The 24,727-nt window shown below is 41.8% G+C and overlaps 1 protein-coding gene across 1 annotated transcript in view; it reads right to left on the bottom strand.

The window, feature by feature from the left end:
- FER1L6 (fer-1 like family member 6) overlaps positions 1 to 15,786 on the bottom strand; it is a 207,983-nt gene extending 192,197 nt beyond the window's left edge. Inside the window, exon 1 of the mRNA XM_063669062.1 lies at positions 15,669 to 15,786. Coding sequence (XP_063525132.1) covers positions 15,669 to 15,691 — 23 coding nt within the window. The 5' untranslated portion in view covers positions 15,692 to 15,786. The remainder of the gene's footprint in view (positions 1 to 15,668) is intronic.
- Positions 15,787 to 24,727: the final 8,941 nt, after the last annotated feature.

Raw genomic sequence — 24,727 nt, 5'->3', positions numbered from 1 at the left:
CCTTGTGGCAACGGAGCTATTCTGTATCTTGATTGTGGTGGTGGATACACAAACTAATATGATAAAATTACATAGAACTAAATACACACATTCACACCCACACACATCCATGAGTACAAGTCAAACTGGGGAAATCTGAATAAGATCAGTGGATTCTATCAATGTCAGTATCCTAGTTGTGATATTTTTCTATGTTACCTTTGGGGAAAACTGGTTAAAGGGTATGTGGGACCTGTCTGTATTGTTTTTTACAACTGCATGTTATCTACATTTCTCAATAATTTACAATTATCTCAATAAAAACTTCAATTCTAAAAAAAAAAAGAAACCAGTTGCCATCTAGTAGGAAAATGCACAAGAGCCACAGACCTGAGGCAATGACTCAGTCATGTACATACTTATCTTGCCCACCAGATTGTGGTATCAGTAAGGGTGGAACACACGTCTCTTAGAATGCTACAGCCCTAGGGGAAAAAAATGAAATAAATTTTCATGTGCTTTCATGTGCTTCCTCTCTCCCCAGTTCTCACACTTGACTTTATTTGGTAGTACTGACCCCTCATGTCAAAGATGTACCCTGATGTCTTCCCTTCCTTGTATGTTACCCATCAAGGGCAGCCCTCAATACCTGTCTCCAATCAGGATATAAATGACAGAGTCAGCGTAGAGTAGTAGAATTAGAGGGCAACAGAAAGACCACCAGCCCCAGAAAGAGGAGACCTGCCTCTGTACTGACCTAGTTCATTCTTCCTTGATGCAGGCTTCCTCCCTAGAAAAGGGAAGAAACAGTAAGCATGAGCTCTGGCAGCTAAGAGGTGCTAGTGTCCTGGAAAGAAAATAGGATTCTGGAACCAAAAGAGCTGAAGTTAATTCTCAATTCTACTACTTACTGTCTATGTCTCTGTGGATAAATTATTGAACCTCTCCAATTTTTAATGTCTACAAACAGTTATAAAGGCTGTTCTCCTTTCCCCACCTAAATGTGAAAACACTTTGAAACTCCAGAGCACCAAACAAAAGCCCTGCCCAGTTAGTTCACTGCTGCATCTCATGCATGTGCATGGGGCAGAGTAGCCACTCAATAAAACATTGTTAAATGAATGAATCAAAGAATCACATAACGGGCCTCAAGTAAGACTGTATTCTTTGTTCCAACCATCCCTTAATACCTCTCAAGCCAAGAACCTGGAACATTCTAGAGGACCTCTAGTCAGGACTTCTTTATAGCTCATCTTTTAACCCTCAGGAGACCTCATTCCCAAGGCCATTGGTGAATTCCAAACTCACCGATTCACATTAGTGAGTTCCAAGCTCATAATAATACCTATGTCACTGGTAATTAAGTCACCCCCATTTCCCTTGAAAACACCTTGCCTGGGTGTGCCTCACTTTCTCTAGAAGGCTATTCTCAACAGTATATCAGTTTAAGTAAATGATGACTCCTATAAGAATGACCTGGCAAATAACCCTGTTCTACTGATATCTCCTTTCACTGTTGAAAGTTATGTATGAAAGAATCCTATTTCCTTGTCATTATCCTCAGATTCCAGCTGTATCCATTGGATTTCTTAATTGCAAACCACAGAAACCCTTTCTGGCTTGATTAAATAGAAAAAGAATGTGTTAAAGGCTGTGAAACCGTTTTCAGATTTTCAAGGAGGCACAGAGAGCCAGGCTTGAAGATTATAAAGCCAGGAGCAGTGCTCACCTCACCACAGATAGCCCTGGGGAAACCCCACATCTGGACACAGACACTACTCATCCACCCCACTGGCAACTGGAGGATGCTGCAGAACCTCTGCTACTTCCCTAAGAAAACAAGCCTATTTGCCCTTCCCCACAGCAGAATGGTTCTACTCTACCTGTTTATTTGTGCCACTAGCTTTACATTCAAAATCTCAAATGCAAGCCATCTGGCTGGTGGAGCCTGTCACATGCCTGCATTCTAGCTGCAAGGGAAGCTAGAAGCAAGTTTATGGCTTGTACCTTGGAGGAATCTACAAACTGGAAAGGAAATTTAAAGGTGCAGAGCAGCCAAAAAGAAAAACAAAGGTCCATTCTACCAATAAAAAAACTTCAATAATTCGCCATCAGGCTGCAGTAATACTAGTTCATCTAAGTATCCTTTTTGTTCCAAAAAAGTTTAACATATTAGAATATTCATCTATGTTACTTTTGTATGCAAAGGTAAGCATTTATTAAGATTTTGTAAGGAAAATATGAGATTTTTTTCCAAATGCCATTCAAAGATAATTTACAAATCAATGAAATCTTCTTATATTCCTGCTGATAAAGAAATTAACATTCCTAACTCTTACAATCATTTATAACAATTATATAAACAAAATCATCCATTATTCATGATATGCACATTGCATCCATTTCTGGAAAGAAAAAAAAACCATGAAAAGAAATCGCCAGACAATAAACACTGTGATATATAAAGTTGCAAGAAGGGATTCAGTGAAGCTTCATAAAGAACAAATCTTGTCAAACTAAACCAATTCAGCTCTCTAACCAAGATAAGTTTAGAACATTGAGAAGAAGCAATAAATGTGATCTATTTTTATTGAGTCAAGGTTTGGCATTCTGTCTTACATAATGTGAATGTCAATAAAGTAAGATAATACAAGCCTGCCCACCCAGCTATTAACTAGAAGTACAACTTCTAAGAAAAACATTAAAGCAAGATTTCTACTAAAACAAATGGTACTGCTACAAAAAACCAGTGTAAAGGTTTTCAAAACTTAGGATAATTATTACAAAATTTGACAAGCCAAAAATCCAATTTAACAAATAAAAACTGAGCTGCTCCTTGGATATTTAAATACAAAATTGTGAATTTTATCAATGTATCCTGGCCACTCAAATGTCCCACGGTTTTCCCAAAGGGTCAGCACAGATTCTACTGTTGTTGAGCAGCTTCATTAGAAACCTGGATACTAGAAAGAAAATTTCTTTCATGAAGACTCTTGCCTTACCTAGCAACTGCATTTGCTATTATTACTGACTTGCTGAATCACTTCAGCCAAATCATGAGTTTGAATAGTTTTTTTTTCCCAAAATGAGATTGGTCGTTGATTCTTGTTGAGCTATCTGACTCACTTCTAGGCCATAAAACTAGGCTCCCAAGAGAATTGCTTTTTTTTTTTTTTTTTTTTCCTGCCTGCTGACTATCTATGACCCTGGGCAAATTACAAAATTTCTCTGGGATCCAGTGTTCTTACTAGGGCCAATGCTGGGCCAACTCTATCTCATGGAGTATCATGAGTATTAACTAAATTGATACTTGTAAAGTGCTTAGAATAGTGCCTGGCACATAATAAATGTGCAATAAATCATATGTATTACAAGCCCACCTCTTTTACCCCAAATCTTTGGAGTCCAATATGTTATGAAATTTACAGCCTTTCTGATTTTAGGAGAGAGAGAGTATTAAGTAATCTTCCATTAGAGTCTAAGATAATATTTCATAGTAAAATGTAATATTTCTATAGCAAATAGATATATTACTTAGAATATATATTACTTAGACAATAAATAGCTTCACATCAGGTAGTACAGCAAAAGAGTTTGTGCCACACTGAGAGAAAACTTTCAGTTTTCAGAGCTGTATGGATTTTGGAATTGTGAATAAGAGATTGTGGGCCTGAGTTGTGGCTATTCATAGTTTATATTCTGTGCCGTTGCCTTATTATATATTCTACTCCCTAAAGTCTTCCAGGTCTCCTGAGTTTCTGATTGATCCCTGTATTCTTTGTATACAACCTTGGCCTAATGTTAGACAAGGTTTCCCTCCCCCACCATAACCTGAACTTACATCCTGCCCGCTCTAGCCTTCCCGGTGATGAACTCCCAGAGCTGGCCCCAGGCCAACCTTTCCCCTGTGCACACTTGGGTCCTTGTGCATGGGAGCCAGACAATCTGGCCCAGGGAAACTGCATGGGCCACCTACTTCCAGGCCATGTGGGCATAGTCTTTGTCCCAGAATCCAGAGGAAAGTAAGCCACCGAGATTCTTAAACATAATACTAACCTACCCTCAGAAGGCGGTCATGCAAAGAACACTCAATATGACATCACAACACAGATTCTCTTGAACTTCCAGGAATGTATGCGCAGCATCCCAAGTCTGAGAAGCACTCCTAAAGCATGCACTAGGGGACTGCTGCCACCACGTCACCAAATTCGAATATCTAGTCCCATTCTGAGTGTTAATTTACACCGCATTGTTTTATAAATGTTGACTGCCATAATTTATATAGCCATTATAAGAAGTCAGTGAGAACTTTAACGCCTTTTCTGCCACCTCCCAATAAGAAGTGAGCAGGGCTGGTTTCACAGATATGCCACTTGTGCATAGACAAGCCCCATGCATAGACTCCATGCATAGACAAGCCCCATGCTTGCTTTATTGTTCTGCTCTTATCATCTTGAAATTCATAATCATTGTCAAACAAGGAGTCCCATGTTTTCTTTTGGACTGGGCCCTGCAAATAATGTAGCTGTACATGGAGCTGATGTTTGTAAGCAAAGCATTCTGTTATTTTCAGAAGGACCACTCAAATGTGTCTGGAAAAGACCAAACAACCCCAGACGGCAATGGTCTCCAAGGAAGGATAGGCACACTCTGGGGTCTGGGCAAGACCGTCCACAGCAGTGCAGGAAGGAAATATTGAAACTTCTATTTATGTAGACTTTATCTCGTTGTTTCTCTCTGTTTTTGAATGTTGCCTCCTGCTATGCTTTCTCCCTTCCATTACATGGTAATGCCAGTTTCACAGAATTGCCAATTTTCAGCTAGGCACACAGCCACCAAAATTACAAAATTGCCTTTCCTAGCATCCGTTGCAGCCTGGTGCCTTATAGCTGATATGGCCGTGTGATCATTTTTAGCTGATAGGATGTTGGTCAATACGATGTTGTAACTTCCAGCTCTGTCCTGAAAGACAGGTGTCATGTTGCATCTGCGAAAATTTTCTTCTATCCTGCTACTTGGAATGTGGATAATTCAGCAATCCATCCTGGACCTCACAGATGAGGGAAACACTGTCAGGATTTCAGAGCTGCAGGGAGGCAGAGGCTGGATCCCTGGGTTCCCTCATAAAGCATGCCACTTTGACCCTAGACTGTCTCCCTCCTAACTATTCCATGAGAGAGAAGTCCATTTTTATCTATTGAAGCCACTGTTTTCAGTGTCCATTACATATCAATAAATCAACATTCTAATTTGTCAGTACCTTAATACAAGAATAAAATTTATTAATAACAAATAATTGTAATCAGATGGAAAATCAAATATTTAGAGATTTCACTTCTAGGAAACTGAATTTTAGATAGCCCATGAATTTGAGATACATCTGGATCAAGGTCACAAGTTTATCTTAGATAAACAAATAAGTGAGCAAACACGAACCGGGGAAGCATTCTATTAACATTACACTGTCCTCTTGGTTTTGACAGTGACCATGAGAGAACAGGGAGGAGAACAGGACGCAACCAAGAGAAGAGGAAAGTGTGGCTGCTTGCACCATCTAGCAGCCTTTCTTGTTCGGTGCACCTCATTAAAACCACAGAAAATGATTTGTGTGGGTTTTTTCCTCAATTCTCCCAGGAGTAGTACCTAACTAGTAGCATTCTAAATGCATAGCAGAGAAAATGTATTACATACGACGGATGCCTCTGAGTGCCAGGGCTTAATCCTCTCACGGAAGCCTGGTTGAGACAGACAGAGTGTGCCCTGATTAACTGAATATTCCAATTCACTATTTTCACATTCTTTTTTTTTTTTTTTTTTGAGATGGAGTTTCAGTCTCGTTACCCAGGCTGAAGTATGTGATTCTCCTGCCTCAGCCTCCCAAGTAGCTGGGATTACAGGCATCTGCCACCATGCCTGGCTAATTTTTTGTATTTTTAGTAGAGACTGGGTTTTACCATGTCGGCTAGGCTGGTCTTGAACTCCTGACCTCAGATGATCCACCTCAGCCTCCCAAAGTGCTGGGATTACAGGCGTGAGCCACCGTACCCGGCCATATTTTTTTTTTTTTTTTTTTTTTTTTTTTTGAGACAGAGTCTCCTCTGTCACCCAGGATGGAGTGCAGTGGCTCGATCTCAGTTCACTGCAACCTCTGCCTCCCAGGTTCAAGCAATTCTCCTGCCTCAGCCTCTGGAGTAGCTAGGACTACAGGCACCCACCTACATATTTAGTAGAGACGGGGTTCGCCATGTTGGTCAGTCTGGTCTTGAACTTCTGACCTCAGGTGATCCACCTGCCTTGGCCTCCCAAAGTGCTGGGATTACAAGCTTGAGCCACCATGCCCAGCCAGATTTTCACTTTTTTTTTTTTTTCTTAGATGGAGTCTCGATCTGTAGCCCAGGCTGGAGTGCAGGGGCGTGATCTCGGCTCACTGCAGCCGCCTCCTGGGTCCCAGTTCAAGCAATTCTCCTGCCTTGGCCTCCCGAGTAGCTGGGATTAAAGCCACGTGCCACCATGCCCAGCTAATTTTTGTATTTTTAGTAGAGATGGGGTTAGTTAGGTTCCTCATCTGTAAAAATGAGGTGATAATAGAATCTACCTTATAGGGCAGTTGGGAGGATTAAATGAAATAATGCATGGGCTTAGCACAGGGCCAGGCATATATGTTAAGGGTTCCTTAAGAGTTAGCTGCTATTATTGATATTGTCATCATCATCATCATCATCACCGTCATCATCACTATGCTTAAATTACTGATTTTAAAAATAACCTAAAATAAATTGGCTACTCTTATGCGTAACTTTTTCTGAGAACTCGGGAGTACTTGCAGAATTTTGCAGTGCCCTGGGGAAGCAGCATGACGTTGAGTTGAACTATGTGAAGTTGCTTAGAGTCAACTGTTTTTGACCCATTCAGATGGCAATTTCATATAGTTCAACAGAATACGTGGAAAAAGCAAGGGCATCAAAGCCAATGGCCGTGCGTTGTATCTCATTCTGTAGGTGACATTGACGAAGTTGCTTCATTCACCTCTCTGTGCCTCTGTCCCATCACCTAGAAAATGGAGTTTGTTTCCTTTCCCTACAGGATCACAGCTGTGAATATCCATCAGCATCTTGCTGTCTGATTCAGACATTTTCTCTCCACCTTTGGAACCCTTGGAGGGGTTGGTGCAAAACACCTGCTTGGGTCTCTGGCTCAGATAACTTTTCCTCTGTCATTATCACCACGCTGTATAGCAGCTCATTCGGCAGAAATGCGGTGAGCAACAGCCCCTCCATGGTACAGGGAAAGATGTGGCTAGACTGAGAGCAGAGAAAGCAAGGCAGAATGGGGGTGTGGGGGGATGTATAAATCTCAGCTATTGAGTTCTCCGGAGCCAGGGCCAGGCAATGAGATTTAGTGGGAGGGAGGAAAGTGGGGCTTTGGATTACACACTTTGAGTCCAAATCCTGGCTCCACCGCTTACTAGCTACGGAGTCTTCACCAAGTTCCTTTAAAATCTATCTCACTGGGCTGCTGTGACAGTCAATGAGATCAAGGAGAAAAAAGTAAGGTGTACCATCGATTTATAAACCACACCACAATAATTATATACATCAATTATAAGCTACCCACAGACCAAAATGTGAACCTTAAGAGTCCAGAAACATGTCAGTTTCTCTTGGCAAAGGGACGTGGAAGATGGAGAGGTGGAGGATTTCCAGGCTGGCGGTGCCTACTGGAGCCCACGGCTCTGCTGTATTTCATTTATCACCAGCAGGAGGCGCTGCCTTCTCTCGCTAAAGGTCTCCGAGTCCCTGGCGCACACATCTTAGTTCCGCCTCACGATGGGCGGCTGGGGCCCTGCGCAACGTCCGGGCCCGGGCAATATTCAGAGAGCCTAAGCCTGCTTCTGACCAGGTTTAGGCCAGAAGAATGGCACACCAGCTGCTCTTGCTGCAACCTGAGGATTCTCTCCTCAGTCAGAGGTTTCTTTTTCCTGTTTCCTCCAGTGACTCAGACAGAAATTCTCCTTATCCTTTCCAGCCACAGATGTTACCTTCTGTCACGCAGAATAAATGCCCCTGCCCCCAGCAGGCAGTCAGCTAGACGGCCAAGATCCCAAAGCCTCCCATAGCTGCAGCTTAGGTCATGTGAGCCACCAGCCAACGCACACAGATGGCAGCTGCTGGGAGCAGGGCACCGGGTGCATGTTGGCTTGTTTCCGGTTGGCCATGAAAAAGGCTCCGTGCAAGGGGCCTGGAGGCACAGCTCTGAGGGATTTACACTGGAAACCACCTGAGGCAAAGGTTGAAATCATAGTACTTGGGGCGAAGGGAGATACACTGGCCAGTATGGAATTTCACAATTCCATACTTCCCTCGTGCTGCTGCCTGGCCCAGCCCATCCTGTCAGAAATGGAGAAACAGTGGCTCAAACAGATGAATGAACTTGCCCAAGGTCTCACAGTAGATCAATGGCACGTTACAAGGGGCTTGACAAACACCTTTCAAGTCTCTCAGCCCTAGGGCGGCCTCCACACTAACGCCTTTCCTGATGCCATCATCATCAGTAAGATCCAACCTCCCCACAGCTGCCCTGTGGTGTGCTGACTTGACTTTTATCCAGCCCCAGATACCCCACAGCTTGCATCTGTTGACATGTCTGGCCCTCTGGAAGAGTACAATCCTCACACCCATCAGGATGGCTACTACCCTCTGCCCCGGCACACACTCAAAAAAAAGGTAAGGTGGGAGAATCACTTGTGACCAGGAGTTTGAGACCATCCTGGGCAACACAGCAAGATCCAGTCTCTATAAAAAAAAAAAAAATCCAAAAATTAGCCAGGCATGGTGGTGTACACCTGTAGTCCTAGCTACTCAGGAAGCTGAGGCGGGAAGATCACTTGAGCCCAGAAGTTCAAGGCTGCAGTGAGGCAAGATGGCACCACTGCACTCCAGCCTAGATGACAGAGTAAAATCCTGTCTCTAAAAACTTAAAAAATAAAAATACAGAAAATAACAAGTGGTGACAAAGATATAAAGAAGTTGGTATCCTTGCACAATGTTGGCAGGAATGTAAAATGGTACAGACACTTTGGGAAACAGAATGGCGGTTACTCAAAAAATTAAAAATAGAACTACCACGTGACCCAGCAATACCAGTTCTGGGTATATATCCAAAAGAATAGAAAGCAGAATCTTGAAGAGATATTTGCACACCCATATTTGTAACAGCACTATTGATAATAGCCAAGAGATAGAAGCAACCCAATATCCATCAATGGATGAAAGGATAAACAAAACTGTGATATAGACATACAATGTACTATAAGAATGAAGGAAATCTTGTCACATGCTACAACATGGATGAACCTTGAGGACATTATGTTAAGTGAATAAGCTAGGCACGAAAAGACCAATAGTATTTGATTCCACTTATACGAGGTATGAGTAGTATAGGTAGTCACACTCATAGAAACATAGAAACAGAAAGTAGAACGGTAATTGCCAGGGGCTGAGAGGAAGGGAAATGGGGAATTGTTTTTCAATGGGTATAGTTTCAGTTTTACAAGATGAAAAAGTTTCAGAAGTCTGTTGTACAACAGTGTAAATATATTTAACACAACAGAACTGTACACTTAAAATAGTTACAATGGTAAATTTTATGGTTTTTTACAGTTAAAAATTCCTCAGCAGCAGACCACAGCCTTCTCTTTTGTCCCCAGCATCTGGAAGAGTGTGGCATTTGAGTGTGTTGAATGAGTACGTGAATATTACCTCTCCAAAACTTTATTACAAAAATCACAAAATCCCTGAGTAGGGAGAGGCCCCAAAGGTCACTAAGCGTATCCTCCTATACTAAGCTGGAATGTTTTCTACACAACTGTAGCCCTGCTAAGTGGTCACTCAGGCTAGACGTGGGCCCTCCTAGCCCAGCTCTGGCTCCCAGACATGGTCACTGTACCATAATCTCCCCTTCCAACTCTTGGGACCACAGAACCAGTCTAATCGCGGTTCTTCATCACAGCCCAGCATAACTCTCAGAATACCGTATTTCTCATTTGGCCTGGACTATGACCCCCAGAGGCTAGATGATGGGGCCATCCAGGGTCAAAGAAGGATCCATGGATTTGCCAGAGGTCAGACACAAGTCACAACCAGCCTCTCAGGAGCCTCGTTTCCCATCCACTTGATTGTCTTGCAAGAGTCCTGATGACCTCATCGTGGTCCTGATGACCAACTCCACTTGCTCCAGTGGAGTTAGGGTGAGCCTCAGGGTGGGGAGTGAGTGGAAATGAAGTCTGTCAACCTCAAGAACAAAACCTGCAACCAATATAATCACAGAGTGTCCCAGGCTCAGAAAGGGACTTGAACTTGGGGTGTAATGCTCTGCAGTCACCGCCTTGCAATTCTTCATAAGAATTTGAAACTGTGTTTTATAAAAGAAGTCTGATGGGACAGTGTATATGTGCCAGGGGCTTAGGGCCTTCACCTTTGTGTGTTCCTCCTCCTCCCACTGCCTCCTTGCCTCTCCAGGAAAGGTTCTTGGCCACCTGCTCCCCCTCCCTGGCCCAGCTATCTCTGCTGCCTTTCACAGGTGCGGAAGAGTCCATGTCAGGTGCAGGGACCTTAGGTGATTGATGTGGAGGGGAGCTTCGGGTACCTATGAGAGTCTGCACTTGCCCCATGAGCATCCCTGTGCTTTAGAGAGAACATGACATTATTAATAAACCCAAATAAAAAGCACCATGACAGATCATGAGAAAGACTGTGGAAAACAGAAAAGACTTTTTTCCTGTCTTTTAAATTTAAGGGGCTCTACGTTTTCATTTTGCACTGAGCATGCAAGTTATATGCCCAGTGCTGCCCAAGGACGGGGCTTACTGTTCCCAAGGTACTGGACCATGAGCAGAGGTGACTCCTCCAGCCATTGCAGTGCTGCGCTGTGGCAGGCCCCCAAGGGCAAGCACTGAGGGACACCTGTATTGCCTACACTGGCAGGATGCTTTTCAAGTACAGGGCCTGCTGTTGAACCAGAGTCCTTCCACAATTGACCTTTATCATATGCCTCCTAGACATCTTTACTTTACATAAAGAGTAAATGCAAAGCAAGTCCTCCCTACAAGGAAGGCCAGCCTGGACCAGTTAAGGAAATAAGAAAACCTAAGGCATGAGAAGAGGTAGCTGGCCCTGGGTGTGGGAAACAGTATCAACGGACCAACCCTCCCATTCTCTGCTTTATGCTCTAGAGCAAGCCTGGACCACAGTGCCCCACTCTCTCTCCTGGCCTCCAGCCTCTCCACTGCTGAGACTTGGGGGCCCCCTCCCTTCCTTCCCGAGGAGTTCTCACTCATCCTTCAAGTCCACACTCTCCTACAAAGTGTTCTCTTTGCCTGCCAACACTCTCTGCCCACCTAGAGTCATTGTACTGCCTCCCCTGGGGCAGGATCCCATTGGAGCCATCCACTCTGAATTGCAGTACCTGTTGAGCACTGTATGTCCTCTGCTGGACTGAGAGCCCTTGGATGCCAGGGGCCGGTGTGTTTTCCTCCATACCCCACGCCTGACCCTGAGGGGCACTCTCTAAATATTTGTTGAACTGAAAGGAATCCAGCCCCAAACTTCGCCTTTACACTGGAATCTCCCAGAAATCCCCTATCTGATGCCTTCCAGGCTATTCTTAAGAACGCCAAAGCAAGGTCAGTTCAATCACTGGTGAAACTGATTCCAACATTCGATGACCAACCCCCGCCCCTGCCACCACCACCTAACAGCATTCGCTCTCAGCTCTCTGCTAAACACTTTCTGCCATGTTCTTTGATTGTGCCATGAGATTGAAGTCTCAAGACTTCAGCTAAACCTCAACCTCCCACAGCCTACACTTCTCTTGTCCCTTAATAGCCCCTGACACAAATACAAATAAAAGTTTAAAAACTTTTGACCTCTGCCTTCCCATTCCTAGGAATTTGTCCTGAGGATGCAATTGCACATAGACAAAGCTGAATACACAAGGATGATAATTATAGAATTATTACATGGGAAATGTCTCAAATACGTATCAACTGGGGACTAATTAAATTTTGTACATACTTGCAGTGCAAGTATGTATTTGTTGAATTTTTTTTTTTTTTGAGACAGGTTGTCTCTGTCACCCAGGCTGGAGTGCAGTGGCACAATCTCAGTCCCCTGCAACCTCCACCTCCCGTGCTCAAGCAATTCTTCCACCTCAGTTTCCTGAGTAGCTGGGACTATGGATGCGCACCACTATGCCTGGCTGATTTTTGTATTTTTATAGAGATGGGGTTTTACCATGTTGCCCAGGCTGGTCTTAAACTCCTGGGCTCAAGCTATCCACTCGCCTCAGCCTCCCAAAGTGCTGGGATTACAGGTGTGAGCCACTGTGCCCAGCCTGTATTTGCTGAATTGAAAAGATGCTCACTTCACAAGACCTAAGCACAAACTTCATTAGTTCAAGGGGAAAATGCAAAAAATGCAAGAAAAGGATTCAACAGAATTCTAGAATGCTATGACGAAAGAAACAAAAGAGAATATAGTTCATTTTAATGTTAAACTTTTCAGTCATTTTCCCAGTAATAAAACTTTCAGTGTATGTTGATAATGTTCAGAGGAAAAGTAGGTTATAGAACAGCATGAATAATGTGATACAATTTGTGTATAAAAATGTATATATGCACAGAAAGATGCCTGAAGAGAATTTCACATCAAAAATAAGTATTTCTCTCTGGGAGGTAGTATTTGGGATTAATTTTACTTTTTGTCTTTACACATCTTACTGTATTGTTTCACATTTTTATAAAGATTGTGCATTATTTTTACATTCAGCAAAGACTGTAAAACTCTTTATGTTTTTTCTTTGGCGGGAAGAAGATGACATCTGGAACATGGAGGCTTTCAACAAATAGTTAAATGAAAACTGACTCCTAGTCCTTTTGGCCCTTTGTGAGATTTAGACAAATGTCATGAATACCTGAAGTGCGGAATGCCCCAGCCTGTTCTTTGAGTGGATATTATTGATGTACTGGACACCTCAACATCAGTCAAGTCCTTTGCACTTTCAAAAGGCTTTCCCTCTCGATGTCTCATTTGACCTTAAAAACTAGATTTACGGTAAGTTCCCCAAATTGAATCCCCTAAATGTGTGTCTGGTCACCATCAGTCAACATTTCCTGTTTGGCACAGTTATTTATCGGATGGATAAATGGGTGAGTGGGTGAATGGACGGATGAATGGATGGATAAAGGAATGAATTTATATCCCTCTTCTACAGACAAGAAAACTGAGTAGAGGCGAAGCATCGTGTCTAAGGTGATGCTGTTAGTAAATGATAAAAATCAGTGGGTTGGAATTGCTGTTCTCTGCAGTCCCCTAATCAGCTCTCTTTTATCCAAAATGCCCCCAAATCCTGTTTTCTTTAGGAGGAAATACCTCGGTATCACTGACAGACACACTTGGTAAGCAGAGGTGGTAGTCAAAATACCAATGGCATGGGTATCAACCTATCAGAGTGCCCCAGCTGTGGTGCTACTGCAGGGCCCTGGACCTCCTGCTAAACCAGACATTGGCGCATTAACTGCTGGATACAAGTGAGTCTTGGCTGTCAGAAGGGCACTCAGCAGGCTCAAGACAGGAGCTATTCACTTACTGCTATGGAAGTATTTCATTATTTTATCAACCTATATAAACATCCAAATGCACCATGGTTGGACATAAACCTTGCTAAAAACCTCCACAACACTAAAATGTTGCTACCTACATGAGAAATTTTGTTCTCTCTTCACTCAAAGCAGAGTGCTTACTCCAAGAACTATTTATAATTCCACTTAAAACTTGCAATCCAGTGAACTCAATCTGCATGACTAGATGGCACTAATTGCCATTATCCTCTTCTAAAAATTATCCTGAGCCTGACTGTGGCAAGAGAGCAGAGCAAACATATGGAGAGAAAAGGATAATTTGCAATGAAGGAGGCAATACCATAAAAGCTCAAAAAATCCATGAGATACTAGCACAGTTCAGTGCTAGTCATGGGCCAGCATCCCGAATACATGTTTGTGTTGAAGGGCATCTTTGTTCCAGGTGCCATCCAAGATTCTGGAAGACGGTAAGACTGCCCCTGATCTCAATTTGTTTATAGTCCAGGAGGGCAGAGGGAGAGATATTCATTAGCAACTGTTGTATAAAGTGGAAAGTTCCAAGAAGACAGGAGCACTTTGAGAATTCAGAAGAGGGAGAGTTTACTTCTACCAGAGGAAATCTAGGAGGACTGCCTGAAGAAGGCAGCTTTGACCCTGGGTCCTCTTTCAGAACAGGCAGCTTGGGGATGAAGGAAATGCACCCTCAGAGATCAACACAGGCTCACCTTGAAGCAAACATTATTGTCCAAGCATTTATCAGCAAAATATGCAAAATGGACATAGGGTATACTTTACTGAACTTGTCATTCTCAAATACATCCTGCCTGTCACTTGCCTGTCTTTACTCACGCTGTCTATACCTTCCACCTGGAATATTCTCCTCACCCTGACTCTCACTTCCACATTCAAGAATGTTATTTCCTATTCATTCTTCACTTCTCAGTTTAGATGTGTATACTCTAAGAAGACTTCCTTGATCCTCCTAAAATGGATTAAGTGCCTCTCCCTGCCTAGGCTCTAACAGTATCCTGAACTTACCGCTATTGTAATAACCTGCAACACTCAAATTTTGATTGTCTGTTTCATTATAGATCAAGACTACTAATCTGTAAATGTTCTGAGAGAGGGATCTCGTCTGGTCCATTTTTGTGGACCTAGTGCCTAGTGAAAGACCATATTCATAACATGGTCAATAAAAATCTAATTAATGATGAATTGAATTTTAACAGTCAATCAGCAGCCCAATTCTATACTAAATCCTGATTCTGTCCCTTGTTTGAACTCACAATGTACCCATGTAATTCTACCAAATTACTTTGCGGATGAAAAGAGACAAGTGGAGTCTCTTTTCACTTTAAAAAGTGTCCAGACCCTTTTTATCTTGCCCCAAACCAAATGAAAAGCCAAGGCCACCCCTGAACCACATGACAAACTGCCCCTCATCCCCCTGGCTATCATGGCCATGAAGGCAAAGTTTTAACCCCAGCAGAGCTTCCTAAACAAGTCTGTGAGTGAGGCCAATGGACATCATTCCTGCAAAAGAACTGAAAGACCTCAATTCTCATTTACAAACTGAGATAAGAGACTTTGAAGAAGAAAGAAATAGCCAGAGGAAGAAAAGAAACCACAAGCTTGGGTTGGCTTTCCAGTTTAGTGCAATTAAATAAGGAAAGGCCCTGGTTGGGAAAAAAAAGGAAAAAAAAAAAAGCATGTAATACCTTTTATAGTTCAGTTCAAGGAATGAAAATTTTTTTAATATTGAAAACATTAGCAATAATTACCTCCAGTGATAATATGAGTTATGATTAAATTCCTCTTAGCTTCTGTATTTTCCAAATATTCTAGAGTGAAGGTTTATTTACTCATCAGAAGAGGAATAGTTTCTTTTAGATGCATGATCAGGCCCAGCTGTCCCTCCTGGCCCACTTTTTCCTACTAACCCTTAAGTCTAAATTAACCCATGAAATTTTTGAAGGGAGACCCTTGCCTCTCCCAGTCCCTTGACTCTGGCCACACCCATAAGCTTTCCCGTTAAGAGAAGGAAATATGTTACTTGGCTTTGGATGGCTTCTCCATTCTTCCTCTTTTTAGTTGCTCCTCTGGGCTAGGAACACAGCAAAATCCTGATGTCTGCCTTTATCCAGATCCTGGTCACAGGCTTCTGAGTTTCTGAGTAATTGAGTGGGTAAGGCTATTTGTGGAGTTTGGGGGTGTGGCTGAATCAACATGCATTGCTGTGCATGGCTGTTTGCAAGCATCATGTTACTAAGTGTAATCAAAAGTGCAAAGCAAACTGTCCCACAAAGAGTGGATCAATCTTCCAGGCTTCTTAACCATCCCCACCCACTGATGTATATATATCTTTTTCCCCTTCAATGACAGAGCCAAAAGCTAAATGCCTTCAGGCTCAAACTCGCATTCTTCTAAAAACATCATTAGAAGAGACCATAAGACCATCTCATGTCAAGGAAAACACACTAATAAGGTCATCCAGTTCTCCTAGAACAGGGATGTCTGATAGAACTTTCTGCCATGATGAAAATATTCTATTATCTACACTGTCCAATATGGTAGCCACCAATCTATGTGACTATTGAACATTTGAAATGTGGCTAGTGCAACTGATTAAATTTTTTAAAGTTGATTTAGATTTAAACAGCCACACATGGATAGTGGCTACCTTTTTAGAACACTGCAATTTAGAATCCCAAAATGTTAACCCTAAAAAGGACCCAATAAATCATTCAGACCTTCACAATTGCAAGACCCATTTCTAATACAGATGTAACCAGACCTTTCTGATGTTAACAGAATGTTTAGTGTGTGTTCATTAAGAATGCCATATTAACCAAAATTAGGAAAAATTCAATTGTATTTTTTTAATTAAGAAAATTATGAAGATTACAGTTAAGAAAAATTTCATAACACTTGTAATTGCGTTTTGTTAGTCACAACAGTATCCTCATATACATATATGATAGATATGTGTGAGGTATTATTTTGCCCAGCCCTCAAACTTGTCCAACACATGGGTTCCCAGATCCTCTCCAATAACTCCACAGTCCCCACTCACCATGCAATAGCGCAATGTGGAAACCAATGGCTTAGTCCAGCCCCTGCTTTTAGGGAGAGAAAAACAAAAACACAGAGCCCAGCAAGGGAGGACACTTGCCCAAATCACATGGCTAATAAACAGTAGAGGTGACCTGACAGCCAGACCAAGCCTCCTTTCACTCTGCCGCAAAGCCCAAAGAAAAGAAACACAGCTGGAAATCTGTAAGAGAGAGGCAGCTGGCTACATTGAAAATGCCTCTCCTTTCTTTCTCTTAGGAATTGTGGAAAATAAAAAGAATGGATTTTTGTAAATATCAAATATATATGTGTGTGTTTGTGAGTAAATTATTTAACATATGAACAAATAATTACATAAGTTTGTCTATGAAGGGACTATGGAAAAAAATGGGACTAACCCCATTTGTATTTATTAAATAAAAATACTTTCCGTAGTTAGGAGGTATTAAGTAAAATGTAATAACTTTCAAGATTTTTCTGAAGCTTTTATAACTTCCCCAGTCTCTGTGAGTTTTGTTAGCATCTGTGAGTATCCTCCCAGAAACAAGCAATAAAATATAAATTATCTCTTAAAAGTAAACCAGGTTTATGGGCTCCTTTCAGTGATAGTAATCAAGACGTAGAAGAGCAAGCCAAGATGTCCTCCTCAGTTACGGCAGTTACCACACTCACTGGCGAAGAGATGAGTCTAACACCTGGTGATCTGACTGCTCTTCTCTTCCTAGATCACTCAGACCACACTGCCTCCAATACCGTACACTGTATTGCTCTTGGTTGGCAGGAAAGTTTACTGGAGTCAGTGTTGAGGATTTAGGGGAACAGTCTTTCCATTTTAGATGTCTATGCCTTTGGATTCCCATAGCATTTGATTTTCTTTTATTTTTAACCTTGACCACAGTGACTATGAACCTGGGCTTTGGAGTTAAACCGCCATGGATTGAATCAAGACTCTAAAATACCTACTAACTACAGAAAGTTTGGTGATTTTCTTTACCTCTCTCAGTCTCAGTTTTTTCATTTGTAAAATGAGGATAAAAATTTACTGCATAGCCATGTTGAAAAATTAAGGCAGATTCTCATAAATCTCATAGAACAGTGCCTGCCAAAAAACACCTCAATGCTCTCTCGGAGATAGTATTATCATGAATTATATCTGTGAATGTGTATATGTCCCAAGTTAGGCTATAAAATTCCTGAGGGCAAAGACTGTTCTTATTTTCTAACCACCCCAAGCCCCTACAGGTGCAAAACTTTATAGGTGCTGTGCAGGCGTGTGTGGTGGTTACAAATGTCAGCTTTGGCATCATCAAACATACCAGAGAATGAAGGCTATGATCTTCTTACGGTACTTAGTAGGCTTTCTTCTTTTTTTTTTAAACATTGACAAGTTTCTTTATGTCCCTGGGTCTCAGTTTCTTCATCTTTTAAATGGGTTATTACATTAGCTAACTTGCCGTTTAATTCTGAGAATTAAAGGATCCTAGGATGTGATGAGCATTCCATAAAGGCTGGCTGCTGTGAGCATGCTAATGTGCTATCCCAGCTCCCACTTTGATGAGTACCATGTAATGTTCATGCTAGAAGTTGCTACTAAACAAGAATCTAGGGGTTGGTTTTCAGTGCACTCCCTTATTTGCTCACTCCATGCCAAACGGATTCCCTATTGCTAATAGAAGCCAGAGGCTAGTCTACCATAAAACCAGGGTGTGCTACGATAGCAGACTTCACAGCGCATATGCCAGCTGTTCCCCCAGGAAGAGTAAATTTGCCCTGTAATTCTCTGGAACAAAACCAACAGCCTGTTTGCACAAGAGCATGGAAATTCAAAACCAGAGATGCAGCCCAATTTAGATGACAGGCTACAGCCCTGAGTCGGGAGACTTGAGTCTGAGGACTTGATCTCACCAGTAATTAGCTGCGTGCTCTCGGACAATCCATTCCACAACTCCAGGACTCTGTTTCCTTTCCCCTAAAAAGAAGGGCGTAGATTAGGCAATCTCCAAGGATCATTGCAGCTCCTGTGTTTCAGCATCCTAGGGTGAGCTCGCTAAGTGAACAGGAAGATGGACACAGAATGCAGAGCCAGAAAGACCTAGGTTGAAACCCCCACCTGTTTGTCTTTGATCCAGCCTCTTAATCTCTCTGAAGATTAACAGAGGGCTTCTTGGGTTTCTCATGAGTAAAGTGGGAGTAATAAACATGACTGTTGGAGAATTTGAGACAGTGAATGTGAAGCGTGACACGGCCTGGGCCATTGTGGATGCTAAGTGGTAGCTGCAGTTATTAGCATTATTACCATTGTCACTATTATTATTATTAATACTATTATCTTTCTTTTAAAATGTTAAGGCCCAAAAACATTTTATTGCATAACTATCATGTGGAATCAAATGGGAATATCAACTCTTCACAAGTAATTTTTTTGAAATGTGTTAACTTTCTTCTGTGTATAATTACTATTCCTTTTCCATTTTTTGTCTTGAGTCTTTTCATTTCCAACTCTAGAACTTTACTTCCTTAATAACAAACAATATAAGTATATGAGGAATTCCACGGACTCCTGCCCAATGATCATTATCACTGTCATCATAATTGTCACTGTCATGATAACCATCACCTTTACAGCTCCATTTTTCAGTACCTGGAGTTCAGCATAATGAGTGACTCACCCTAGACCTCACTGCCCATCCTACCAGGAAGTCATAGGACCTGGACTTCAGGTTAAACTTCTGACTCTAAAGCCCATGATTATTCCACCTGACCATCAATTTCATGCATTAACTCAAGTTTTTCCTCACTGTCATTGCCTTGACTAGTCTTAAGATATGTTTCTTTTAAAGTAACTGCCCTTCTATATATATGGAATTTGAAACACAGCATTTCTTAAAGTTTAACCCTAACTCCTTGGTCTATCCAGTTGCATGCCATATAACTTAATCACTTTTTCCTCCCACTAGAAGACACTTAAGCAAATTTTGGAGGACCTCTGTTTTTCACTTCAAACATATCAGGAAGGTTTATTTCAGGTGAATAGAGGCAATGTTTCAGTTAGGTTTTTTGGTCACAAAAAAAAAGAGCTAACTCAAGTGAGGGATGAAGTATTTTAAGGATTTCCACTGAATGAAATTATGTTGAACAAAAAGAATGTTAAGTTATCATAGGATATGGCCACGCAGAGGATGGGACTGAAAGATGGTTCTTGACCTAAAGCAACTCCAGCAATGCTGAACGCAAAAGGTCCTAGGTCCTCTCCCTAGTGTTCTACCAACTTACCATCTCCCCATCTGCCACCTTCTCTAGTGGTGTACCATGTTGCTCCTCTACCCCATTGTCTTCATGCCATTGATTGGATGTCTTACTCTTTCCCCACTCAAATTCTCTACAGAAGTATATCTCCAGCTCAGCTGATTATCATCATTACTGTTTGAATAGTCTTTTCACATGACGGCATATCCTAGACCACTGATCAGCAGATGAATATGTTGCTGCCAGGTCAGACATGGCTTGAGGCCTCAAACGTGGCTGCCTAGGATGTAAATCTCAGCTAGGACAGTGGATGGGCCCACTTTACTTGGAAAGGGCTGTAAGCCACAGCAGGTGCCATGATTATCACTGCTAACAACAACAGAGTAAATTTTTTCTCTCCAGATGCTGCTACTTATTTCATACCAAGCTAAAAATGGTTTGTCATTTTTATAATTTTTTATGACTCCATATGTTTGCAAAGTCCTGACTGATGAGGAATTTCAGAGTTAACTGTGATAACAACAATCGAAATCACTTCCATAGACACAGTCCTTTATGGTGATGACCTCCCTTTCATGTCCTCTGTTTCGTTTGATTGCTACATCATCCCCTAGTTGACAAAGACAGCTATCATTGTCACCATTTGACAGAAGAAAAAGCTAACATTTAAGAGAAATAATTGGCCCTAGGCTATAAAACTGGTTAGTGATCCATTTGGGTTTTAGACCTGGTTTTCTAAGTTAATTTCTGAAGGCATAGAAAGCAACCTTTTTCCCCTCAACCTTTATGTGTAGCCGATCATGAATATGTTTTGAGTCTTAATATACCTCACCAGTCTCCTTCAGTCTATGTTCAGATCCTCATTAGTTCTCACCCTGGGTTTTGCAGCATCCTCCTAACTCACCTCTACCCCCACTCAACAACCTTTTTCATCCCTTCCTCCATAGGCAACCAGAGAGGTCTTTTAGAAACTGTTTTCAACAAGTCACCTCCATGATCCCAGGCCCTCACTGCCCACAGAATAAGGTCCAAACTCCTTGGGAGTGTATTCAGTGTCTTGGAAGATTTCACTCTATCCACTTTTTTCGTCTTATCACACAAACACCCCCCCCCCCACCCACTCATGTCCCCACACAATGCTGGCTCCCAAGCTTGGCTTGCATCTTTCTCCCGCTTCGTCTTTCTGTAACTCACTGTCTGCAGACTAGAATTAGCCTGTAGATGGATTTGGATCACACTGTTATAGGGTGGTTGCTTTATCAAATCCATTGACAATGTTTATGAAGATCTCCAGCTTCTCTTGAAAAATTAGTGGATCATGTTAACAGTCAAACTGAGCCTGAGGAGTGGTTAATCCCTTTACATGAGCCATGCCCCTCCAGTTGACTATAACCCCCACTATTCCCTATTGTCTTATATTCAGCTAGCTTCACTCATAATAGTGATATGCTTGGCCCCTTAGACATTTGAATTTGCAATCTTTGCCTTATGTTCTTACCATCCAAAATGTGTTTCCTCATATATTTCTATTGAAATCATAGTCACCTCTCCAACAATCACTCCTCCATAGAGTCTATATTGATTCCCTGAGCTGAAATTAATCTCTTCCCCCTCTGTCCTCCTCAACTTGTTCATTGTTGCCTCTACCTATAGCATCTAAAAGACTTCAAGCCTATCTCCTCCACTAGGTTATGAGCAATCTTATTCATCTGTGTGTTCCCACACTGCCTAAGATATGGTTATCCTTATACTTAGCAAATATCCCCAAAAAAAACCTGTTGAATTAAACTTATTTAATTCAATCAACAGTTAAACTTTCCAGTAGAAGCCAACTCGTCTGTGATAATATTTTCCTATTTCACATCTAGACTTGAGCTTCTGTCTACTTCTTACTAAAAGTCTTATCTACTGAGGAAACATACTGTTTTCTAAAGTTCTATTGACTTAAAAATGCAAGCTCTTAAATAAATTATTTCCCAAAGAGTAGAAGAGCAATAAATTTGCTTTGGCCCTGAATCAATACCACTCCCAATTGCAGAGTATCTTGTAAGAGCCTCACAAGAGAAGAGAGAGAAATACCCAGTCTTCACCCCCAGTGAGGATTAAATCACTACATCATGTTTATCCACAAACTTCCATTTCCTCAGCTAATACGTGTTTCTTACACACATTATTTGCCCAAGAGAACCTATTGTTCTTTCATGCAAGTTACATTTTTTATGAGTTACTTCCCCATATTTTGGGTTTTGACATCTCTTATGACTTTTTAATGTTTTTTAACATCAATTTTTCAAGCACCTAACAGTTTATTAGGCATGGTGCTTGGTTCTGGGACAGCAAAAAGAAATACATTTGTTCTCAACTCTGGGAGGTTCACAGACTAGAGTAGAAACAAATACATCACTTAGATACTGTTTATCAAATGCTGTACATAAACAGCAAATTTTCGCTACCATATTTGTTGTGAATGTCCCATGTGTGCTGTGTGGTGCAGTGTTTGTAAGTTTACTGCCCTTCTGACATCCAGGTTAGGTAGTAGACATTGGTGACTTATTTCTCTGCCCATTGTTTGAACCTCCTTCCTATGCTCAGTATTGAGGAGAAATTGGGATTGCTACTCACCAGAATGAGAAGAATATGGTTAAAACCCAGAGAGCTTCCCTGAAGGCCTCTCATACAATCATGTCCAGTGAGAGGCCCTCAGGGAAGCCTCTTGGGTTTAATCATATTCTTCTCATACTGGGGAGTAGTAATCCCAATTTCTCCTCAATACTGAGCATAGGAAGGTGGTTTAGATAATGGCCAGAGAAACATGTCACCAATGCCAACTAAAGGTTGTCCAACAAAGGTTATTGGACAACCTTTCCAGCACTATACAGGCAAAATTACCAAAAGCTTAGACACAGTGAAAGTCGGGGTTGCCCCATCAGATACTGGACCACAACTAGGTGAGTTACTGACTATCAATAAGGAAGCATGGCATGGGCCATAATGGAGGGTGGTGATAGCAGCAGCTATGACCGTGTGATCTGTTGATGGAATGAAGTCATAGCCCCTCCCTGTACCTATGTCTGCTTCCTTTCTGTATTCTGGATGATTTGTGTGTGAGTATGTGTACACAATAACATTCCTCCTTCCTCTTTATGGTGCCTGATTATTATGATAGGGTGTCCTGGTGGTAGCAAAGTGTATAATCTAGTCAAGAATTTGGCAAACTACAGACTGCAGTCCTAGTACAGTCATCTAGGGACTTTTGTAAATAAAGTTTTATTGGAACACAGCCACGACCATTCATTTACACATTGTCTATGGCTGCTGTCGTGCAACAATGACAGACATGAGTAGTCTAGACAACCACTCTGTGGACCACAAAGCTTAAAATAATCACACGGTCCCTTACAGAAAAGTTTGCCAGGCCCTGACCTTGTCCACAGGTTACAGAATATCAATGCTAAGGGAAGAACAAGTATCCAAGACGTGAAATTGGACATCAATTCAGTTGGTCTTTCTTTAAAGAGGGGGTTAAAAGGTCTTCAGATGTGTGAGCAATCTTTTTCCCCCCCCACCCCCCGGACATGAAGTCTTGCTCTATTACCCAACAGGCTGGAGTGCAGTGGCGTGATCTCGGTTCACTGCAACTTCCACCTCCCAGGTTCAAGCAATTCTCCTGCCTCAGCCTCCTGAGTAGCTGGGACTACAGGCACATACCACCATGCCAAACTAATTTTTGTATTTTTAGCAGAGGCAGGGTTTCCCCATGTTGGCCAGGCTGGTCTCGAACTCCTGACCACAAGTAATCTGCCTGCCTCAGCCTCCCAAAGTGCTGGGATTACAGGAGTAAGCCACCACACCCAGCCATAATCAGTTTATTATGCTAAATGGGAGCATCTTTTTATATCTGTGTTGTTGTTGTCAAACACTAAACTTGGGAGAAAGGATGTAGGGTATCTAAAGGAATAAACCATATTGGATATGTGTCACTCACCCAGATTTTTCCTATGTTTGGAAATTATCCACAGTGTGGGTTGGGTGGGAGGTAGAGCCCACCTTTTAGAACAGAGCCTGAAAACACTAGATACTTCTTATTACACCATACCCCTAGAGGTTATGGTGCTGACATCTAAGTGAGGATTGGCCAACTGAAGGTATCTGCCCAAGGCTTTGAATCTGAAGTTTGTTATGCAAAGAAACGAGCAGATAATTCATTCCTATGGTTGGGACAAGGGACAGCAGAAATACGCAGTATTGGGAGCCACAGGGCTAGTGGCAAAGCCAGTTACCCAGGACTGATGGGAGAGGTGGTATCACCGATGACAGCAATGGATAACCTTACCTGCCTGTCTCCATGACTCTGCCTGGATTCTGGCCCCTTGGCTTCTCTTGGTTCCTGTCTGATTTCTGATCCTGTTCTTCAACGCAATATCCCTTCAAAAAACCCCATATTGCTTTACATAAGTAGAAATTTTTTGTTGTTGTTTAAACCTAACACTCTGCTGCTTTTACAGCAGATAATCAACGTACAACTTAGAAAAAATAATTTTAAGTTGTACAGCAATAATTTAAAATTATACAGTAATGTACAACTCAGAAAAAAATAATAATAGCTACATTTGTTAAGAGATTATCATGTGCAGGAACCATAGTAATCTTTGTATATGTATTATCACATGTAATAGTTATAGATAAGGAAACCAAGGCTGGCTTAGAGAGATAAAGTACTTGGTTCAAGGCTACACACTTGGTAGCACCATGTTTGTCTGTGCAAAAAACCAAGGAGTTTAACCACACTAGCAG

The sequence above is a fragment of the Pongo pygmaeus genome, chromosome 7 (genome assembly GCF_028885625.2).
Source record: "Pongo pygmaeus isolate AG05252 chromosome 7, NHGRI_mPonPyg2-v2.0_pri, whole genome shotgun sequence".
NCBI classification, from domain to species: domain Eukaryota; kingdom Metazoa; phylum Chordata; class Mammalia; order Primates; family Hominidae; genus Pongo; species Pongo pygmaeus.
The sequence above is the reverse complement of the archived record's forward strand: the minus strand, read 5'-3'. Positions and strand labels throughout refer to the sequence as shown.